Source organism: Oncorhynchus keta, chromosome 7 (genome assembly GCF_023373465.1).
Source record: "Oncorhynchus keta strain PuntledgeMale-10-30-2019 chromosome 7, Oket_V2, whole genome shotgun sequence".
In the NCBI taxonomy this organism is placed as follows: Eukaryota; Metazoa; Chordata; class Actinopteri; order Salmoniformes; family Salmonidae; genus Oncorhynchus; species Oncorhynchus keta.
In genome coordinates, this window is record NC_068427.1 from 41373896 (window position 1) to 41398324 (window position 24429).

Genomic DNA, 24429 nt, shown 5'->3' on the forward strand with positions numbered 1-24429 from the left:
AATATTTTATGCTCTGATGGGGTACGACAGTAGAACTAACCTCATGAGGTATTTATAAGTTATATTTTTCACTAATCAATGGGTATATCATGGTATTGCATAAATGGATGTAGCAACCAAGGATTTTAGATTTAAATTACAGTGCGTGTACAGTTGAAGTCAGAAGTTTACATACACCTGAGCCAAATACATTTAAACTGAGTTTTTCCCTATTCCTGACATTTAATAATAGTAAAAATGCTCTGTCTTTAGTTTAGTTAAGATCACCACTTTATTTTAAGAATGTGAAATGTCAGAATAATATAATTTCTTTCCAGCTTTTATTTCTTTCATCACATTCCCAGAGGGTCAGAAGCTTACATACACTAAATTAGTATTTGGTGGCATTGCCTTTATATTGTTTAACTTGGGTCAAGTTAGCCTTCAACAAGCTTCACACAATAAGTTGGGTGAATTTTGTCCCATTCCTGTAACTGAGTCAGGTTTTGTAGGCCTCCTTGCTCGCACACGCTTTTTCAGTTCTGCCCACAAATTTTCCATTGAGGTCAGGGCTTTGTGATGGCCACTACAATACCTTGACTATGTTGTCCTTAAGCCATTTTGTCACAACTTTGGAAGTATGCTTGGGGTCATTGTCCATTTGGAAGACCCATTCGCGACCAAACTTTAACTTCCTGACTGATGTCTTGAGATGTTTGCTTCCTCATGATGCTATCTATTTTGTGAAGTACACCAGACCCTCCTGCAGCAAATCACCCCCACAATATGATGCTGCCACCGTTGGGATGGTGTTCTTCGGCTTGAAAGCCTCCCCCTTTTTCCTCCAAACATAACGATTGTCATTATGGCCAAACAGTTTTTGTTTCATCAGACAAGAGGACATTTCTCCAAAAAGTACGATCTTTGTCCCCATGTGCATCATATTGATTGATATAAAACATAGCTATGGCAGCTATTAGTGTACTGCTCCCCATGTCACTCGATAACAGTACGGCCCCTCCCTGCCTGTTAGAGTGGCACCTCTCTCCCTCCGTTCGGAACGGGTCTCTAAATATATTTACACATATTGGGTCCAACTTTTTGGACCCGTGAAGACCTGTACTCTGGGCTGGGCTGTGGATCAGCTCCTTTACTTCCTGATTGTCGTGGTAATGAGCAGCTAATTGGTCGTTTTCAGACCAGTGGTTACATCGCACAACAGCTGTTGGCGCTCCGTTGCCATGAAGCAGACTTAAAAGACTTTACAGCTTCACTGATTACTGGTGTTGGCTCCAAATCAGAGAGAAATCACTCATTTACCATCATTTACCATCATTTACCAACCGAGACAGCAAATAGAGAGAACGAAAGGGAGAGTGAGCGTGAGAGAGAGAGCGAAAGCGAGAGAGAGAGAGAGAGAGAGCACAAAAGCGAGAGAGAGAGAGTGAGAGAGTAGAGGCAGTCAGAGAGAGAATGTGAAAGTGAGAGAAAATGTGAGAGTTGAGGTTCATTTGCATTCATTGAAACATTTACACCTTCAAACCAATATCCTACAATTATACTATCACATTGGATATGTGAAGATTGTGCACTTAATTATATATAATGGAATACATTGTAAGGGCCATAAGGGCTGATAACTGCCATTGCATACCTTATATAGCTATCTGTCTAGAACGGAAACGTTGTTGGTTTGATGAGGCAACCTTTTTAAATCTCTACCGCAGCATCAATCTACAGAAGTGTAGAACAGGTTGCATTTCCTGGCAGCAGTGAGATGAGACTATTCCAGGATTAACCGAGCCACTCCTTTCTCTGCTTCCTTTGCCTTGCCTTAACCTCAGCAGGCCTTGCACTTCACCACATGGGTAGGTGAATCAGAGAGGGGCAGAGGAAGACTTCTTCGACATCACAAGGTAGAAAAAGGGGGCTATAAAAAGACATCTCCTGGTACATAAAACATGGTGACGACTTTGAGGAAAGATTCTAAAATAACTGATTCATCACACTGATGTCTCATGACAGGGTTTTCTGTGTTGGTGTTTGCAGCTGTGAGCATTTGTGTCTATTTGTGTGTGTGCGTGCGTGCGTGCATGTCCGCGTGTGTGCGTCTCTCACCACTTCAGGAAGCAGCTTGGTGGCCAGGTCATGGATGGCTTTTCCCAGAATGCACAGGGAGGACAAGATGAAGACCACCCCAAGGACCACACACGCTCTGTGGACAGACAGAAACCAAAACATATTACCGCATAATGCATACCATACCATTACCATCCCATACCATACCATTACCATCCCATACCATTACCATACCATACCATACCATTACAATACCATACCATTACCATTACCTATACCCTACCATACCATTACAATACCATACCATACCATTACAATACCATTACCTATACCATACCATAACAATACAATTTCCATACCATTCCATTCCATTACCATACCATACCATTACCATACCATACCATACCATTACCATTACCCTACCATACCATACCATTACAATACCATTACCATACTATTACCATACCATTACCATACCATACCATTACTATTACCATACCATACCATTACAATACAATACCATTACAATACCATACCATTACCATACCATTACCATACCATACTATTACCATACAATTACACTCTTAGAAAAAGGGTTCTTTGTGGGGGGATAGGATTCTACCAACAACTGTTTTCATCAGAAGAACCCCTTTTGGAAGACAAGAGTTCTTTGTAAGACAAAGGATTCTACCAAGAACCTTTAACATCCTAAGAACCATTTTTGGAGGAAAGGGTTCTTTGATGATTCTTTGGAAGGCAAGAAGGTTTCTTTGGAAGGCAAGAAGGGTTCTACATAGAACAATATATAATATTTCCCAGCATGCTTTGTTGCAGGGAGATTTTCAGAATGGTTTGATTTGCTGTAATATCAGTGTTTTTGTATGTACAGTACGTTGCTTGGTTGATACATTCTATGCTACACAAAGATAAAAACCATTGTGTTCTAAACTAATCCAATCTGTTAATAATTAGATGTTTTGCACCCGTCAGTTACTGAGATGTTTGTTCCAGTACATGAAATGATTGAGGTCGTCTCAGTATCCATTCTTCCCTACCCTGGCAGTCATTCTGAATATAGGTTGCAGGTGATTAACAATTCAACTTGTTGGATATCCTAACTTTGAATTGGATTCCAACAGGAATTATACATCATGTGACTTGATAATGAGCCCTGATGTGGCCTATAAACCAGGAAATTCCTAACAACACTGTGTTAGGGTATATATAACTAGGCCCTCAAAATAAGGCCTTATGAATTGTCATAAATAATGACATTTAAAGGATAATAATGCTGGTGGAACCGTCCAAAGACAAAAAGGGTTAGAACCCTTCACAGACAGTTCTAGGAAGAACTTTTAGATGATAAAATGGTTCTTGGTAGAACCGTTCATAGAGAGTTCTTCATAGAGGGTGGGAGGGAGGGAGTTCTTTGGGGTGGGAGGGAGTTCTTTGAAGAACCGTACACACGACAAAGGGTTCTTTCCAGCACCAAAAAGGTTCCCTATGGGGAAAAACCGAAGAACCCTGGTTCTACTTAGCAAGTTTTTTTTCTAATAGTGTAGATTTTATGTGGTAAATGTAGGATTATTTAGTGTGATATATGCATAAATTGTATAAAGTGCATAAATTATAATTCATGTGTTACATGGGTTTACTGAGGGTTGATTCCCTTGTCATCATCCAGTAAAAAATGGAAGAAAAAATCTGAACTAAAATACATTTTAAAGTTAACAAATTGCCTTGCAGTTTTTGTTAGCTTCACCTCTCTGTGGTACACTTGAATTGCTGTACTGGTTCTCCAGGGACCAAGAGCTGTTTGTGAGTGCTATTTTAACACAGGTTTAATCAGACATTAAACAAAAGTGAAAGGTGTCAGTTCTCTGGGTTCCTGGCAACGGTTCCAGCAGCAGCTTCACAGTTTAGTGCCTCTTTGGAGCCGGAGAAAGATGTCGTTTTCTTCCTTCGCCATTACTTCCCCATTTATCTCTGGTTTTGACTGAGAATGAGAATGTCTTCATCCATCCATCCCTTCCCCCCTCCAGTCCTGTACTCCCATCCCCCTACAGTGGGCATACATAAGATGGATGGTAGACGGGTGTCGGTGTCCTTTCTCATTGTAGAACCTGCAGTGCTTAGGAAGTAACAGTGAGGTGCTGTCGAACCAGGATAAAGATATGAACTAGGATGAACCCCACTAACACTGTGGTAGATATACTGTATCCTGTAACACTGTGGATGGTATACTGTATCCTGTATCTCAGTGGAAGATATACTGTATCCTGTAATACTGTGGATGGTATACTGTATCCCGTAACACTGTGGATGGTATACTGTATCCTGTATCTCAGTGGAAGATATACTGTATCCTGTAACACTGTGGTAGATATACTGTATCCTGTATCTCAGTGGAAGATATACTGTATCCTGTAATACTGTGGAAGATATACTGTATCCTGTAATACTGTGGAAGATATACTGTATCCTGTAATACTGTGGAAGATATACTGTATCCTGTATCTCAGTGGAAGATATACTGTATCCTGTAATACTGTGGAAGATATACTGTATCCTGTATCTCAGTGGAAGATTTACTGTATCCTGTAATACTATGGAAGATATACTGTATCCTGTATCTCAGTGGAATATATACTGTATCCTGTAACACTGTGGATGGTATACTGTATCCTGTATCTCAGTGGAAGATATACTGTATCCTGTAACACTGTGGAAGATATACTGTATCCTGTAACACTGTGGAAGATTTACTGTATCCTGTATCTCAGTGGAAGATATACTGTATCCTGTAATACTGTGGAAGATATACTGTATTCTGTAATACTGTGGAAGATATACTGTATCCTGTAATACTGTGGAAGATTTACTGTATCCTGTATCTCAGTGGAAGATATACTGTATCCTGTAATACTGTGGAAGATATACTGTATTCTGTAATACTGTGGAAGATATACTGTATCCTGTATCTCAGTGGAAGATATACTGTATCCTGTAATACTGTGGAAGATATACTGTATCCTGTAATACCGTGGAAGATATACTGTTTCCTGTAATACTGTGGAAGATATACTGTATCCTGTATCTCAGTGGAAGATATACTGTATCCTGTAACACTGTGGAAGATTTACTGTATCCTGTAATACTGTGGAAGATATACTGTACCCTGTATCTCAGTGGAAGATATACTGTATCCTGTAATACTGTGGAAGATATACTGTACCCTGTAACACTGTGGATGGTATACTGTATCCTGTATCTCAGTGGAAGATATACTGTATCATGTAACACTGTGGAAGATATACTGTATCCTATAACTCTGTTGAAGATATACTGTACATATGTTTAACATTTAGAAGACATTCTACCAGGCTGCCTGGACTAAAAATACATGTAATAACAGCTCAATATAGTCATGTACAAGTAGGGCTGTTATGGTGATCGTATTACCGCCACACCGGCGGTCACGAGTCATTGTCCTTCTAAAAACTCTGACATCAATGCAAATGTCATCAAAAATCTAATAAAACACTTCATGAGAACCCATGAGCTCCTGTTGCGCAACATTTCTATAGGCTATGCAATTGTGTGAGAAAACAGAGTGATGGCCTCTATTAAAAAGAGGAGGATCCCATCAGCTTTCTATAGGCTGGGCCTACTATATTTATTTTTTCTCAACCTTCCTAATATTAAGCACATTGCTTATCTTTTCAACAGGATTATAACCTACACAGTTGGCATGAAAATTAACCATGGGAATAGCGTCCTCCATTCGCTATTTAAGTGCATAGATACCATGCTTTTTTCCCCCTTCCCTGTTTTGAGACATGTGCATGATAACGATACATTCTAAATAAAAAAATAATTTCATACATATATTCTTTTGAACTAATTTCACACTATGACTTGTGAATGATGCCCAGCTTAAGGCAAGAAACAGCGCATGCAATTTTTTCAAATAATAGTCACACACCTCGTGTAGCCTAGCCCATAGGCCTATATATTTTAACAATGTTTGTATCACAACTAAAGTGGCCAAAAAACATCTTAAAATTAAGCACATTAATCTGCTTTATAACGGGTGTAGAGCCTAACTAGCATACATGTGCAGAGGGTAAGTTTCAAGTTTGGGGAAGATCATTATCACCATAAAAATATTAAAAGATTACATGCATAATCACATTTGAGGTCACTTTTGAGAATGGTGTTTTCCTGCTACTACTGGTGTTTTCCTGCAATACGCTTACTGCCGTGTGCGTATTGCTGCACTTCTAATGTGAAGAAATAGCTGAACAGTTTGTCAACATTTTAGGCTAAACGTTCTGATCTATTGCGTCAGCCTCATTACTTTAAAAAGTTTGAGACTAGTGGTTGTATTAATTTGGGATCTATCAGATCCAACAACTGTCCCAGACTATGTTTGGAATATTTTTTTCTCGCACAGTATAGAATAGGTCAACTTTTGTACTATGGGGATAGTAGATTGACATAGGCTAGTGCTTTTGCTGTTTGTTAGGCCTACCCATCTTGTTGGCTGACGAAAAGTAAATGTGGACAATTATTCCAATATCTTCAATACGCGCCTCGGAATTGGATGAGAACGCGGGCAGTTGCGTCCCCAATGTGTCTGTCTTCACTTGTAGCCTGTGAGATAGATCCAATCACATGACGTGACGGAGAGCCATGTGAGTGAGATGTGCTTCGGAGCGAGCAGCCGGGAGAAGGGAATTATAATATTCAGCCCAAGGGCACAACTGTCAGATCCTTTTTATGTCTCTATTTGGTTTGGTCATAGTGTGATTTGGGGTGGGTATTCTATGTTCTATTATTTGCATTTCTATGTTTTGGCCGGGTAGGGTTCTCAATCAGGGACAGCTGTCTATCGTTGTCTCTGATTGAGAACCATACTTAGGTAGCCCTTTTCCCACCTGTCTTTGTGGGAAGTTGACTTTTGTTTATGGCACATAGCCTGTAGCTTCACGGTTGTTTTCTTGTTTGTTGTTTTGTTGGCGTCATTTTCTATAATAAAAGAACATGTACGCTTACCACGCTGCACCGTGGTCCACTTCCTTCAACAGTCGTGACAACAATGCCCGCAAAAGGCATGGATTTTATTAGGGTGCATTACGACCATACAAAGGAACTGCCGCTAGGAAATTTGAGGCATTATCAAGTGCTTGTAAAATTGTGAATGAGAGAGTGATGAAGTGTCTCCTGAGCTCATGCCTTTCATGCAACTTTTTTCAAAGCATCATTAGAGTCGCATCATGCAGCCTTAGTATGTATTAAAAATCAAAACATATAGCCCAATGTTTGATTCACAACTAAAGTTACATAAATAACTCTAAATGAAGCATATAAGAGGACCTATTTCTTTGTTAACCACTCAACACAGAATAGCTACTCCCTCTGAAATTAACTGGGGAAAAGATGCTTTCTATTCAGCTTTGTTCAATTTTATTCTTCATTCTATAAAATAATATAAAATAATGCCACATAATTCTAAGCAATTCTTGTCTGCTAAATGAACTAGTGTAGCGCACAGCCATACGGCATAGCCAGATCAGGGCCTAACATAAGGACAACTCAGAGTACACTATTCTGTTCTTCTGAGGTAGAGTATATTTTCTTCAGATCATGTTTCTTTAGACCTGTCTAAAACAAAATATGGATGTATTGTGAAGGTGTTGGCTTTATTACATGGATGTATTGTGATGGTGTTGGCTTTATTACATGGATGTATTGTGATGGTGTTGGCTTTATTACATGGATGTATTGTGATGGTGTTGGCTTTATTACATGGATGTATTGTGATGGTGTTGGCTTTTTACATGGATGTATTGTGATGGTGTTGGCTTTATTACATGGATGTATTGTGATGGTGTTGGCTTTATTACATGGATGTATTGTGAAGGTGTTGGCTTTATTACATGGATGTATTGTGAAGGTGTTGGCTTTATTACATGGATGTATTGTGAAGGTGTTGGCTTTATTACATGGATGTATTGTGATGGTGTTGGCTTTATTACATGGATGTATTGTGAAGGTGTTGGCTTTATTACATGGATGTATTGTGATGGTGTTGGCTTTATTACATGGATGTATTGTGATGGTGTTGGCTTTATTACATGGATGTATTGTGATGGTGTTGGCTTTATTACATGGATGTATTGTGAAGGTGTTGGCTTTATTACATGGATGTATTGTGAAGGTGTTGGCTTTATTACATGGATGTATTGTGAAGGTGTTGGCTTTATTACATGGATGTATTGTGAAGGTGTTGGCTTTATTACATGGATGTATTGTGAAGGTGTTGGCTTTATTACATGGATGTATTGTGATGGTGTTGGCTTTATTACATGGATGTATTGTGATGGTGTTGGCTTTATTACATGGATGTATTGTGATGGTGTTGGCTTTATTACATGGCTTTTATTAGACTTTTTAACATGTCGATGTTCCAAAGGTCTGTATCAGTGGCTTGTAGGCTGTGAGTGAAAACCAGCAGATGATATATTTGTTTATATTAATAGTTATTTGCTTGACAATAATCGGCTTACAAAGTGTCATGACCCCCACAGCACTATGTACAAGACACTGATATAGATTCAAAGAAAATGTAATTTAATCCAGTAGGCTACTAGGGGAGAACTGTTTCTATGATGGTGAACAGGGAACATTCTATTTGGGAACACCATGCAATGTTCAATTTTGTGGCCGTTTTACTCACATGTATTCCCTATGGGCAGAGTGGACAGCTGCTGCGTTGCTATAACGCCACAGCACGATGATTGAAGATAGCACGTCCAACGTGGCGTCAAACTGTAAAGACAGGCATTAGGTTTCCAGTGGGGATGCATCAAATAGTAAAATAACATGCATCATATTCACTGTCTACAGTCCCGCCATCCATTCCACTACTACCCTAAACTCCCTATATCTTCCACTAGAGTAGCGTGGTTATTGAACTGCAGGATTCTTTACTGTGAGACCAACACATCTATCCCCTGTGGTGCCATTAACGGCCTACTACTACAGCTCAGCAGTCGGAAGACAGACTCAAGCCTGCAGGCACTACCAGACACACTCACTGTGGTTGTAATTATACTGCTACCCTCTGGTTTCATGCAGCTATAGCTACCAACTAGCACACAATTACTTTGGGATATTAATTCCTTCGAAAAAGTGGGGAAACACACACGTTAACAGTGCCGTTTCTTTCTGTTAAAACATAGATGCCACCAACTGCCTTAACAGCTCAGTGTTGTTATCAACATCCATGTCTTCAGTAACCTGTCCTGGTATACCTGACATGGAATTATAGGGTCCTTTAATTGCATTCTAGACGCCATTCTTGTTTGTTGTATATTTTAGTTGTATTGTTTGTATATCATTGAATAAAACATTTGTGTGACTTGTCTATCAGTGTGTCAGTGTTTTGTTATGTTTTGTGGTTATTTATTTTGTGGCCCCAGAAAGAGTAGCTGCTGCTTCTGTAAAAGCTAATGGGGATTCAAATGAAGAAATAAACCAGAGCTTCCTACTACAGTGTCTGTGGCATATAAATAAAAACAGAAGGGATTCTATTTCCATGGTCTGTGGGGACTGCTCTGTTATCACAGTGTTCTGATGTGTTCTCATGCTTCCCTGGCTGTTACCAAGGAGACGATGGCAGCATGGCATCCGAACCCAACCAGCGTTAATAAATGAACACCGTGACTTTATGACTAATTAATATGTATAAATGGAACTCACGGCAAATCCGAAGGCTGATGCGCTGTGTCTCATGAATGAAACAGCTAGAGAGAGAAGAGAGAGAGGGAGAGAGAGAAGAGAGAGAGAAGAGAGAGAGGGAGAGAGAGAAGAGAGAGAGAAGGGAGAGAGAGAAGAGAAAGAGAAGAGAGAGGGAGAGAGAGAAGAGAGAGAGAGAGAGAGAGAGAGAGATAAGAGAGAGAGAGAGAGAGAGAGAGAGAGAAGAGAGAGAGAGAGAGAGAGAAGAGAGGAAGAGAGAGAGGGAGAGAGATGAGAGAGAGAGAGAGAGAGAGAGAGAAGAGAGAGAGGGAGAGAGAAGAGAGAGAGGGAGAGAGAAGAGAGGGAGGGAGAGAAAATAAATGATTGCCTGGGGAACAAAAGGCATCGGTTTCTAACAGCAAAAGGAATGATTACTGTAACATCCATGTAAATATTGCTCTCCCACACGCAAACATGCACACACTTTTTATTATGGAATTGGAGTTCTCTCCCTGGTTGGGAGAAAGATCAAAACACTGATAACCTATTCTGTTTTTACATAATTCATATTATCAGCACACCTAAGAGGAGCATTAATTATTCACAGACTAGCACTTTGCTGTACTCATCTCTGAGCAAAAAATGGTATGGATTTGAACAGCTATAATCCTACACAGGGAAGGGTTGAAATACATTGAGAATAATGGTCTGTGAACACATTCCGTTCGATTCCTTTTCAATACTCAGTTGTTAGAGTTGAGAATGCAATAGAAGAATTATCCATTGAAGCATCTTGTGCGTCAGTAGCATTTGACTGAGTCTCATTGGTTATAATAACACGCTTTATTCATCTGATTCTGTCCCGATATTCTCCTGTTCACAACATCGTGTTCTGTTCCTTCTGGCTTGTGAAGCTGAGGGCTTTAAAATTTCCTCTGTGATGCGTTCGTTTTCAGGTCGACAACAGTCACACAGGACTCCCTGTCGCGAGGATCACCATGGAGACGGGCAGTCTGAGTGAGAACTGCGTTGGAGGAGAGTTTGTTTGTCTTCACCAGGGTTTTTATCGCAGTCTCTTTGATCTACCACTCAATGGCTGCCATAAAGGTTATGATGGTCTGGGTCTTAGAAGGCTTAAAAATGTTCTGTGGTGAAGGGTGCCATGGTGACAGACAGACCCATGATGCATGAAGGTACGACACTGGCAGACTGGCACCACATTAAAAACCTCTTTTCCCCTCCGTCATCACCGGAGGCAAGGTCAATACTAACAATACAAACAGACACCCGGAGGATAGAGAGACAGGTGGGCCTGTAAGTGTGATGTGAGGGAGGGGCTAGTGGGTGATGGGAGGGAGGGGCTGGTGGGTGATGGGAGGGAAGGGCTGGTGGGTGATGGGAGGAAGGGAGGGGCTGGTGGGTGATGGGAGGGAGGGGGCTGGTGGGTGATGGGAGGGGGGCTGGTGGGTGATGTGAGGGAGGGGGGCTGGTGGGTGATGTGTGGGAGGGGCTGGTGGGTGATGGGAGGGAGGGGCTGGTGGGTGATGGGAGGGGGGCTGGTGGGTGGGTGATAGGAGGGAGGGAGCTGGTGGGTGGGTGATAGGAGGGAGGAGCTGGTGGGTGAAAGGAGGGAGGGGCTAGTGGGTGATGGGAGGGAGGGAGGGGCTGGTGGGTGATGGGAGGAAGGGAGGGGCTGGTGGGTGATGGGAGGGAGGGGCTGGTGGTTGGGTGATAGGAGGGAGGGAGCTGGTGGGTGGGTGATAGGAGGGAGGGAGCTGGTGGGTGGGTGAGAGGAGGGAGGGACTAGTGGGTGATGGGAGGGAGGGGGCTGGTGGGTGATGGGAGGGACGGAGCTGGTGAGTGATGTGAGGGAGGGGCTGGTGGGTGATGGGAGGAAGGGAGGGGCTGGTGGGTGATAGGAGGGAGGGAGCTGGTGGGTGGGTGATAGGAGGGAGGGAGCTGGTGGGTGGGTGAGAGGAGGGAGGGAGCTGGTGGGTGGGTGATGCGAGGGAGGGACTAGTGGGTGATGGGAGGGAGGGGCTGGTGGGTGATGGGAGGGAAGGAGCTGGTGAGTGATGTGAGGGAGGGGCTGGTGGATGATGGGAGGGAGGGGCTGGTGGGTGATGGGAGGGAGGGAGCGGCAGATGGGTGATGGGTGATGGGAGGGAGGGGCTGGTGGGTGATGGGTGATGGGAGGGAGGGGCTGGTGGTGATGGGAGGGAGGGGTTGGTGGGTGATGGGAGGGAGGGGCTGGTGGGTGATGGGAGGGAGGGGCTGGTTGGTGATGGGAGGAAGGGAGGGGCTGGTGGGTGATGGGAGGGAGGGGCTGGTGGGTGATGGGAGGAAGGGAGGGGCTGGTTGGTGATGGGAGGAAGGGAGGGGCTGGTGGGTGATGGGAGGAAGGGAGGGGCTGGTGGGTGATGGGAGGAAGGGAGGGGCTGGTGGGTGATGGGAGGGAGGGGCTGGTTGGTGATGGGAGGAAGGGAGGGGCTGGTGGGTGATGGGAGGAAGGGAGGGGCTGGTGGGTGATGGGAGGAAGGGATGGGCTGGGCTGGTGGTGATGGGAGGGAGGGAGGGGGCTGGTGGGTGATGGGAGGGAGGGAGGGGCTGGTGGGTGGGTGATGGGAGCAAGGGAGGGGCTGGTGGGTGATGGGAGGGAGGGAGGGGCTGGTGGGTGGGTGATGGGAGGGAGGGAGGGGCTGGTGGGTGATGGGAGGGAGGGGCTGGTGGGTGGGTGATAGGAGGGAGGGAGCTGGTGGGTGATAGGAGGGAGGGGGCTGGTGGTTGGGTGATAGGAGGGAGGGAGCTGGTGGGTGGGTGATAGGAGGGAGGGAGCTGGTGGGTGGGTGGATGATAGGAGGGAGGGAGCTGGTGGGTGGGTGATGCGAGGGAGGGACTAGTGGGTGATGGGAGGGAGGGGCTGGTGGGTGATGGGAGCGAAGGAGCTGGTGGGTGATGGGAGGGAGGGGTGGTGGGTGATGGGAGGGAGGGGCTGGTGGGTGATGGGAGGGAGGGGCTGGTGGGTGATGGGAGGGAAGGAGCTGGTGGGTGATGGGAGGGAGGGGCTGGTGGGTGATGGGAGGGAGGGGCTAGTGGGTGATGGGAGAGAGGGGCTAGTGGGTGATGGGATGGAGGGACTGGTGGGTGATGGGAGGGAGGGGCTGGTGGGTGATGGGAGGGAGGGAGCGGCAGATGGGTTATGGGGGAGGGGCAGATGGGTGATGGGAGGGAGGGGCTGGTGGGTGATGGGTGATGGGAGGGAGGGGCTGGTGGGTGATGGGAGGGAGGGGCTGGTGGGTGATGGGAGGGAGGTGCTAGTGGGTGATGGGAGAGAGGGGCTAGTAGGTGATGGGATGGAGGGACTGGTGGGTGATGGGAGGGAGGGGGCTGGTGGGTGATGGGAGGGAGGGAGGGGCTGGTGGGTGGGTGATGGGAGGGAGGGAGGGGCTGGTGGGTGATGGGAGGGAGGGGCTGGTGGGTGATGGGAGGGAGGGGCTGGTGGGTGATGCGAGGGAGGGACTAGTGGGTGATGGGAGGGAGGGGGCTGGTGGGTGATGGGAGGGAAGGAGCTGGTGGGTGATGGGAGGGAGGGGCTGGTGGGTGATGGGAGGGAGGGGCTGGTGGGTGATGGGAGGGAGGGGGCTGGTGGGTGATGGGAGGGAAGGAGCTGGTGGGTGATGGGAGGGAGGGGCTGGTGGGTGATGGGAGGGAGGGGGGCTGGTGGGTGATGGGGGGGAGGGAGGGGCTGGTGGGTGATGGGAGGGAGGGAGGGGCTGGTATATATATATAATGGGAGGGAGGGGCTGGTGGGTGATGGGAGGGAGGGAGCGGCAGATGGGTTATGGGGGGAGGGGCAGATGGGTGATGGGAGGGAGGGGCTGGTGGGTGATGGGTGATGGGAGGGAGGGGCTGGTGGGTGATGGGAGGGAGGGGCTGGTGGGTGATGGGAGGGAGGGGAGTGGGTGATGGGAGAGAGGGGCTAGTGGGTGATGGGAGAGAGGGGCTAGTGGTTGATGGGATGGAGGGACTGGTGGGTGATGGGAGGGAGGGGGCTGGTGGGTGATGGGAGGGAGGGAGGGGCTGGTGGGTGGGTGATGGGAGGGAGGGAGGGGCTGGTGGGTGGGTGATGGGAGGGAGGGAGGGGCTGGTGGGTGGGTGATGGGAGGGAGGGAGGGGCTGGTGGGTGATGGGAGGGAGGGGCTGGTGGGTGGGTGATAGGAGGGAGGGAGCTGGTGAGTGATAGGAGGGAGGGGGCTGGTGGTTGGGTGATAGGAGGGAGGGAGCTGGTGGGTGGGTGATAGGAGGGAGGGAGCTGGTGGGTGGGTGGGTGATAGGAGGGAGGGAGCTGGTGGGTGGGTGATGCGAGGGAGGGACTAGTGGGTGATGGGAGGGAGGGGCTGGTGGGTGATGGGAGGGAAGGAGCTGGTGGGTGATGGGAGGGAGGGGCTTGTGGGTGATGGGAGGGAGGGAGGGAGGGAGGGAGGGAGGGAGGGAGGGAGGGAGGGGCTGGTGGGTGATGGGAGGGAGGGGCTGGTGGGTAATGGGAGGGAGGGAGGGGCTGGTGGGTGATGGGAGGGAGGGGGCTGGTGGGTAATGGGAGGGAGGGAGGGGCTCGTGGGTGATGGGAGGGAGGGAGGGGCTCGTGGGTGATGGGAGGGAGGGGCTGGTGGGTGATGGGAGGGAGGGAGGGAGGGAGGGAGGGAGGGAGGGAGGGAGGGAGGGAGGGGCTGGTGGGTGGGTGATGGGAGGGAGGGAGGGGCTGGTGGGTGATGGGAGGGAGGGAGGGGGCTGGTGGGTGATGGGAGGGAGGGAGGGAGGGGCTGGTGGGTGATGGGAGGGAGGGGGCTGGTGGGTAATGGGAGGGAGGGAGGGGCTCGTGGGTGATGGGAGGGAGGGGCTGGTGGGTGATGGGAGGGAGGGAGGGGCTGGTGGGTGATGGGAGGAAGGGAGGGGCTGGTGGTTGATGGTATTGAGCCTGTCTAATGAGTGTCGCCTTGGTGAGGTTAGTTGAAGAAAGTCTAAGAAACATCGCTCAGTATTTATAGGCGGTACAAGAGTCTTAAGAAGACATGAAAACATCAGTGTCGCTTGCATATAAAACATAAGAGATACAACAGTCTGTTAGCTGAGACAGCATAACAGGGTGAAGCAGGATGAGTGGATCTGTTGGCTGTACTGTCAACATCCAGTCGTCTACAGGGAGCCCTGGCTTAGTGTGTTCCCAGCCCAGGCCGTCTGGAGGGAGGCTGGACCGAGACACCAGGATGCCAGCCAACACAGCCTGTCAAGGCCTGTCTAGGCTCCACGCTCTCTTCTCCTAGACCTGGACTGCATCACAAAATAGCACCCAATTCCATATACAGTGCCCTGGTCAAAACAGTGATGTTTCTTTCTGCTGAAACACAGATGGCACCAACTGCCTTAACAGCTCAGCGTTGGTTTATTAATCTCCACGTCTTCAGTAACCTGTATTGGGAATAGGGTGCCATTTGGGAAGTACCCCAGGACGATAGTCTGCAAGCACCGCACCCACATTAGCAGACAGACAGACCATGAACGGCATAGAACCAGGGATACATGCTGCCACAACTTAAGGCACTTCCTCATAACAGATACAGAACCCAGAAGAAGACGAATAGTATAGCAGGTCACTACAGGGATTCTAATCATTAGCCTTGCCACCAACTGCAGAATTTCTAACCAGCACAGCAGCTAGACTATAACAATAGCAATTGTATCTTTGTCACGGCTCAAAGAGGAATCATTTATCCATGCAGAGAAACCATGTGAGGTAATGAAGAGGGTCATCAGGAATACAGAGCTGGTGGGTGGGTGATAGGAGGGAGGGAGCTGGTGGGTGGGTGATAGGAGGGAGGGGGGGGGCTGATGGGAGGGAGGAAGGGAGGGGCTGGTGGGTGATGGGAGGGAGGGGGCTGATGGGTGATGGGAGGGAGGAAGGGAGGGGCTGGTGGTTGATGGTATTGAGCCATTCTAATGAGTGTAGCCTTTTTATTTTACCTTTATTTAACCAGGCAAGTCAGTTAAGAACACATTCTTATTTTCAATGACGGCCTGGGAACAGTGGGTTAACTGCCTGTTCAGGGGCAGAATGACAGATTTGTACCTTGTCAGCTCAGGGGTTTGAACTCACAACCTTCTGGTTACTAGTCCAACACTCTAACCACTAGGCTACTCTGCCGCCTTGGTGAGGTTAGTTGAAGAAAGTCGAAGAAACATCGCTCAGTATTTATAGGATGAATAAGACTCTTGAGAAGACATGAAAACATCAATCTCGCTCTATTCTCTGTTGCTGATATACTGTTTGTAATTGGTTTACTCAGCTTTGCTTTCAGAGGCACTCGGCATCTCAGAAAGAAACAGTTCAATGTAAAAGCAAAGCAAAATACCACAGTACTCAGCTGATAACACAGATTTATCAGGGAGTCAACCAGGCCTGGCAGACAAGCAGCCCTGTAGCTGGGGAAGAGGACATAGATATAGAAAGATACAGACGGGGTTGTTGTTATAGTTGATAGAGGCTGCTACCATTGTTGGCTTGATGACTGCACTATCGACATATTCACATCTGATTCATTCTTACACACAATGTATAAATCATCTTCTGTGGAAAACATACAGGAGAGTTTTGAATCTAATTTATTCTGTTGTATTCTGTAGAATATGTAGTCAACAGAGAGGTGGCTCCTCTGCCTCCGCAGTATTAAAGTTAAATTGTGTAACTCTTCCCTCCTCATCTTTGACCATCCCCTCTAACTCAGACAGCCTTTTCTCATCTTCTCCTCTCTCCCTCTCTCTCTCCCTCTCTATGTCCAACACTGATCAGAGAAGTGAGACTGGGTATTTCCCTAAGTGAGACAAATAGCAGTGTCACTCTCAGCGACAACTAAACACATCTAATTTCTTTACCTCATTTCTCAACATGTCAGATACACATTTGTACACATACGGTACCAGTCAAAGGTTTGGACTCATTCAAGGGTTATACTTTATTTAGACTATTTTCTATTTTCTACATTGTAAAATAATAGTGAAAACATCAAAACTATGAAATAACACATATGGAATCATGTAGTAGCCAAAAAAAGTGTTAAAAATATAAAAATATATTTAGATTCTTCAAAGTAGCCACAGTTTTTCTTGACGACAGCTTTGCACACTCTTGGGATTCTCTCAACCAGCTTCACCTGGAATGCTTTTCAAACAGTCTTGAAGGAGTTCCCACATATGCTGAGCACTCTTTGGTGGCTTTTCCTGAGCACTTGTTGGTTGGCTTTTCCAACTCAACCCAAACCATCTCAATTGGGTTGAAGTCAGGTGATTGTGGAGGCCAGGTCATCTGATGCAGCACTCCATCACTCTCCTTCTTAGTCAAATAGCCTTTACACAGCCTGGAGGTGTGTAAATCCCTTGAATGAGTAGGTGTGTCCAAACTTTTGACTGATACTGTATATGACTACGACTTTGCCACAGCATCTTGAAAAAGTTCAGACATTAACTTAGAGTAAGTAAGTAAGTAAGTTTACACTGAGATATTCCAGACCATGCTGTGTTTAGATGAAACCTTTTAAGTTGTAGTGAAGAAGTGATATGCCTAATGCATAAACTTCATATTAGTGCCATTATGTATGACGGCCTAGGAACAGTGGGTTAACCATTATGTATGACGGCCTAGGAACAGTGGGTTAACCATTATGTATGACGGCCTAGGAACAGTGGGTTAACCATTATGTATGACGGCCTAGGAACAGTGGGTTAACCATTATGTATGACGGCCTAGGAACAGTGGGTTAACCATTATGTATGACGGCCTAGGAACAGTGGTTAACCATTATGTATGACGGCCTAGGAACAGTGGGTTAACCATTATGTAAGACGGCCTAGGAACAGTGGGTTAACCATTATGTAAGACGGCCTAGGAACAGTGGGTTAATGGGTTAACCATTATGTATGCCTAGGAACAGTGGGTTAACCATTACGGCCTAGGAACAGTGGGTTAACCATTATGTATGACGGCCTAGGAACAGTGGGTTAACCATTATGTAAGACGGCCTAGGAACAGTGGGTTAACCATTATGTAAGACGGCCTAGGAACAGTGGGTTAATCATTATGTATGACGGCCTAGGAACAGTGGGTTAACCATTATGTATGACGGCCTAGGAACAGTGGGTTAACCATTATGTAAGACGGCCTAGGAACAGTGGGTTAACCATTATGTAAGACGGCCTAGGAACAGTGGGTTAACCATTATGTATGACGGCCTAGGAACAGTGGGTTAACCATTATGTATGACGGCCTAGGAACAGTGGGTTAACCATTATGTATGACGGCCTAGGAACAGTGGGTTAATCATTATGTATGACGGCCTAGGAACAGTGGGTTAACCATTATGTATGACGGCCTAGGAACAGTGGGTTAACCATTATGTATGACGGCCTAGGAACAGTGGGTTAACCATTATGTATGACGGCCTAGGAACAGGTTGGGTTAATCATTAGGAACATGGGTTAACCATTATGACGGCCTAGGAACAGTGGGTTAACCATTATGTATGACGGCCTAGGAACAGTGGGTTAACCATTATGTATGACGGCCTAGGAACAGTGGGGTTAACCATTAGTGGGTTAACCATTATGACGGCCTAGGAACAGTGGGTTAACCATTATGTATGACGGCCTAGGAACAGTGGTTAACCATTATGTATGACGGCCTAGGAACAGTGGGTTAACCATTATGTATGACGGCCTAGGAACAGTGGGTTAACCATTATGTAAGACGGCCTAGGAACAGTGGGTTAACCATTATGTATGACGGCCTAGGAACAGTGGGTTAACCATTATGTATGACGGCCTAGGAACAGTGGGTTAACCATTATGTATGACGGCCTAGGAACAGTGGGTTAACCATTATGTATGACGGCCTAGGAACAGTGGGTTAACCATTATGTATGACGGCCTAGGAACAGTGGGTTAACCATTATGTATGACGGCCTAGGAACAGTGGGTTAACCATTAGGCCTAGGTTAACAGTGGGTTAACCATTATGTAGACGGCCTAGGAACAGTGGGTTAACCATTATGTATGACGGCCTAGGAACAGTGGGTTAACCATTATGTATGACGGCCTAGGAACAGTGGGTTAACCATTATGTATGACGGCCTAGGAACAGTGGGTTAACCATTATGACGGCCTAGGAACAGGGGTATGACAGCCTAGGAACAGTGGGTTAACCATTATGTAAGACGGCCTAGGAACAGTGGGTTAACCATTATGTATGACGGCCTAGGAACAGTGGGTTAACCATTATGTATGACGGCCTAGGAACAGTGGGTTAACCATTATGTATGACGGCCTAGGAACAGTGGGTTAACCATTATGTATGACGGCCTAGGAACAGTGGGTTAACCATTATGTATGACGGCCTAGGAACAGTGGGTTAACCATTATGTATGACGGCCTAGGAACAGTGGGTTAACCATTATGTATGACGGCCTAGGAACAGTGGGTTAACCATTATGTATGACGGCCTAGGAACAGTGGGTTAACCATTATGTATGACGGCCTAGGAACAGTGGGTTAACCATTATGTATGACGGCCTAGGAACAGTGGGTTAACCATTATGTATGACGGCCTAGGAACAGTGGGTTAACCATTATGTATGACGGCCTAGGAACAGTGGGTTAACCATTATGTATGACGGCCTAGGAACAGTGGGTTAACCATTATGTATGGCTAAAAGTGTCGTCAGGGCAAAGAGTGGTTACTTTGAAGAATCTCAAATAGAATTTTTAAAAATAGAATTGTTTCACACTTTTTTGTTACCACAAGTGTTATTTCATAGTTTTGATGTCTTCACTATTATTCTACAATGTAGAAAATAGTACAAATAAAGAAAAACCCTTGAATGAGTAGATGTGTCCTGAACAGGCAGTTAACCCACTGTTCCTAGGCCATCATTGAAAATAAGAATTTGTTCTTAACTGACTTGCCTAGTTAAATAAAGGTAAAAATAAATGTTTAATATTAAAACACTAGGCTTGGGTGGTATACCGTATACCGGGGTATTTGGAAATAGCCACTGGATAGTTTGTCAATACCGTTGAATCTATTCCTTTGAAGTTTTTTAATACATTTGTTGCTACTTTTTACTAAGTATATACCTGCAGTTAACTTGTGCAGTATGCTAGGAGATAAACTGGATCACGTTCTTCATTTAACCTGACTGAATTATTTTGCATGATGAAGCTGAGCCAGTCGAGTGTTTGTTTGTAAATGGCACAGCAGATGAAAGCGTGAGCAGGCGAGTCCAGCTGTGTATTGACAGGGGTCGTGTTTTATATTGAAAGTCAGTGTTTTTTGCTTCAATAGACTGATCAGGGACATGCAACTATAATTGTTCTTTTCAGAAAATGCATTAGTGCATCACATTCAGCAGAAAATACATTAGTGCATCACATTCAGCAGAAAATACATTAGTGCATCACATTCAGCAGAAAATACATTAGTGCATCACATTCAGCAGAAAATACATTAGTGCATCACATTCAGCAGAAAATACATTAGTGCATCACATTCAGCAGAAAATACATTAGTGCATCACATTCAGCAGAAAATACATTAGTGCATCACATTCAGCAGAAAATACATTAGTGCATCACATTCAGCAGAAAATACATTAGTGCATCACATTCAGCAGAAAATACATTAGTGCATCACATTCAGCAGAAAATACATTAGTGCATCACATTCAGCAGAAAATGCATTAGTGCATCACATTCAGCAGAAAATGCATTAGTGCATCACATTCAGCAGAAAATGCATTAGTGCATCACATTCAGCAGAAAATGCATTAGTGCATCACATTCAGCAGAAAATACATTAGTGCATCACATTCAGCAGAAAATACATTAGTGCATCACATTCAGCAGAAAATGCATTAGTGCATCACATTCAGCAGAAAATACATTAGTGCATCACATTCAGCAGAAAATACATTAGTGCATCACATTCAGCAGAAAATGCATTAGTGCATCACATTCAGCAGAAAATACATTAGTGCATCACATTCAGCAGAAAATACATTAGTGCATCACATTCAGCAGAAAATACATTAGTGCATCACATTCAGCAGAAAATACATTAGTGCATCACATTCAGCAGAAAATACATTAGTGCATCACATTCAGCAGAAAATACATTAGTGCATCACATTCAGCAGAAAATACATTAGTGCATCACATTCAGCAGAAAATACATTAGTGCATCACATTCAGCAGAAAATACATTAGTGCATCACATTCAGCAGAAAATACATTAGTGCATCACATTCAGCAGAAAATACATTAGTGCATCACATTCAGCAGAAAATAGCTTAATTTTCATCAGATGACAACAGATGTGCAATGCTATTTGGCTGGTAGCCACCCAAGTAAATGAGCTGACAATGAAAGAGCAAGTATTTTTTTGCAAAAATGATGCATGTTTGTTATCAATGCTTATCATAGAAAGAATGTAACCGGCTACATTTCCTAATGTTTTGTTTAAAGTTAATCTGCCATTTTACTGGAGAAAAGTAGGTTGACTACACTGAGAAAAGTAATAGAGAAAAGTAGCTCAAATCAAATCAAATGTTATTGGTCACATACACATGTTTAGCAGATGTTAATGCGAGTGTAGCGAAATGCTTGTGCTTCTAGTTCTGACAATGCAGTAATATCTAACAAGTAATCTTACAATTTCACAACAACTACCTTATACACACAAGTGTAAAGGAATGAATAAGAATATGTACATATAAATATATGGATGAGCGATGGCCGAACGGCACAGGCAGGATGCAGTAGATGGTATAGAGTACAGTATATACATATGAGATGAGTAATGTAGGATATGTAAACATTATATAAAGTGACATTGTTTAAAGTGACTAGTGACACATTTATTACATCCGATTATTAATTATTAAAGTGGCTAGAAATTTGAGTCTGTATGTTGGCAGCAGCCACTCAATGTGAGTGATGGCAACTGAGAAGTGAGAAGTGCAACTGAAGCATGAAATTAGTCTGATGCCGAGGCTGAAATTACAATAAGCATTTTTACATCTATTTACAAAACGTAGCAAGATAGTTCTTATGTGTTTTCTCTTTTCTTCCTGCGTGAAAACACAGAATTCTGTTTTAATGCAACTCCTAAGTTTAATTTAGTGATTGATCTAAGTAAGAGGCTGGATTAATAAGCTGACGGGGCATCGTATTGTGTAAGATTTCTGACATGATTGAGAAGTCAAAGCCCATTGGATGAATTATTTGTACATTCTGCCACTACCTTGATTTCCTTGCTTTTTCCTCCTCTCTGTTCTCCACCTGTCTTCTCCTCCTCTTCTCTGACCTCAGCAGGCAGGCCCGTTCCCCTAGCGCAGGTATTCCCAAACTGGGGTACGGGTACGAGCAATGCTGGCCGGGGGTACGCCAAATAAAAACGCGATTCACATTTTTTTTCTCACATTTTCAAACAGTCTATTTATATTTTCCAACGGGGCTATACATTTGGGTGCCATTTTTTTCTCTCGCCTGAGCAGCCTCGTTTCACTGCCAAAAATAAAATGGGACAATCTAGTGTTCAGCGAAATAACAACACAATTTTAAATGCAGGTAGCCTCGTCAAATAATTAACATCTGGCATAACATGAACCGTTATTCTCTCGCGGGAATTCCACTAACGGTCCATATCTGGGGCAAAGTATTGACACAATTTTTTAATTGAGAGACGAGCTGAAAGTTTTCTTTACTGACCATAATTTTCACTTATCTGACCGCTTGATGATGACGAGTTTCTCACACGACTGGCCTGTCTGGGTGATGTTTCTTTCTCGCCTGAATTATCCAAATCTAGAATTACAGGGACAGATTACAACTATATTCAATGTGCGGGACAACATTGAGGCTATGATAAAGAACTTGGAGCTCTTCTCTGTCTGAATTAACAAAGACAACTCACAGGTCTTTCCATCATTGTGTGTTTTTTTTGTGTGCAAATGAACACACATGTGAACCGTGGAATTATGGCATGCCTGTCACTTTCCTATAATTTCCAAAACTTGCTTATTGCGCTGCAGACTACACGCACGTTGTACATTCAGATCCACAGAACCAGACGAGCAGCTTGTGGCTGTTAAGATGCTCCTGAGGGCTGACAAACTTTACTCCACGGCAATGTCTCAAAATGTGGCAACCGCAATGAGCTGTTGACCTGAGAGGAAGTGGCTTGGTGGAGCGATGTCCTGATGAAGGCAGCTTGCTGTCTAATGTACTCTATTGTATCTGAGCGATAGAGTGTGCAGTCTCCTCCTAAAGGAAGAACTCTGCATCCTAGAGTGTGAATCAAATCAAATGTTATTTGTCACATGCGCCAAATACAACAGGTGTAGCGTGAACCTTAGCGTGAAAGGCTTACTTACAAGCCCTTAAGCCCTTAACCAACAATGCAGTTCAAGAAAGAGTTAAGAAAATATTTACTAAATTTACTAAAGTAAAATATTATAAAAAGTAACACAATAAAATAACAATAACGAGGCTATATACAGGGGTTCCGGTACTGAGTCAATGTGAGGGGGTACATGTTAGTTGAGGTCATTTGTACATGTAGTCATGGGTAAAGTGACTATGCATAGATAATAGACAGCGTGTAGCGGCAGTGAAAAAACAAATGGGGGGGGGTGTCAATGTAAATAGTCTGGGTGGCCATTTCATTAATTGTTCAGCAGTCTTATGGCTTGGCATTTTGGTCCCAGACTTGTCGCTCTGGTACTGCTTGCCTTGCGGTAGCAGAGAGAACAGTCTATGATTAGGGTGACTGGATTTTTTGACAATGTTTTGGGCCTTCCTCTGACACCGCCTAGTAAATAGGTCCTTGATGGCAGGAAGCTTGGCCACAGTGATATACTGGGCCATATGCATTTCACTCTGTAGCGCCTTACGGTCAGATGCCGAGCAGTTGCCATACCAGGCAGTGATGCAACCGGTCACGATGTTCTCGATGCTGCAGCTACAGAACTTTTTGAGGATCTGGGGACCCATGCCAAATCTTTTCAGTCTCCTGAAGGGGAAAATGTGTTGTCGTGCCCTCTTCACAACTGTCTTGGTGTGTTTGGACCATGATAGTTCATTGGTGATGTGGACATCAAGGAACTTGAAACTCTCGACCCGCTCCACTACAGCCCAGTCGATGTTAATGGGGGCCTGTTCGGCCACCTTTTCCTGTCGTCCACAATCAGCTCCTTTTTCTTGCTCACATTGAGGGAGAGCTTTCTGACCTCCTCCCTATAGGCTGGCTCATCGTTGTTGGTGATAAGGCCTACGACTGTTGTGTCGTCAGCAAATGTAATGATTGTGTTGGAGTCGTGTTTGGCCACGCAGGCGTGGGTTAACAGGGAGTACAAGAAGGGACTAAGCATGCACCTCTGAGGGGTCCCAGTGTTGAGGATCAGCTTTGTGGACACTATGGTGTTGAAAGCTGAGCTGTAGTCAGTGAACATTATTCTCACATAGGTGTTCCTTTTGTCCCGGGGGTTAAATGGCAGTGTGGAGTGCGATTGAGATTGCGTAAAATCT

The 24429-nt window shown here is 45.0% G+C and overlaps 1 protein-coding gene across 2 annotated transcripts in view; it reads right to left on the reverse strand.

Moving 5' to 3' along the window:
* Nucleotides 1–24429, reverse strand: part of LOC118386378 (transmembrane protein 163) — a 98632-nt gene that overhangs the window by 13037 nt on the left and 61166 nt on the right. For both annotated transcript variants that reach the window (XM_035774095.2, XM_035774093.2), the window contains exons 3-5: nucleotides 9826–9869; nucleotides 8801–8892; nucleotides 2098–2194 (exon numbers count right to left, since the gene is read on the reverse strand). In XM_035774095.2, coding sequence (XP_035629988.1) covers nucleotides 2098–2194; nucleotides 8801–8892; nucleotides 9826–9869 — 233 coding nt within the window. The remainder of the gene's footprint in view (nucleotides 1–2097; nucleotides 2195–8800; nucleotides 8893–9825; nucleotides 9870–24429) is intronic.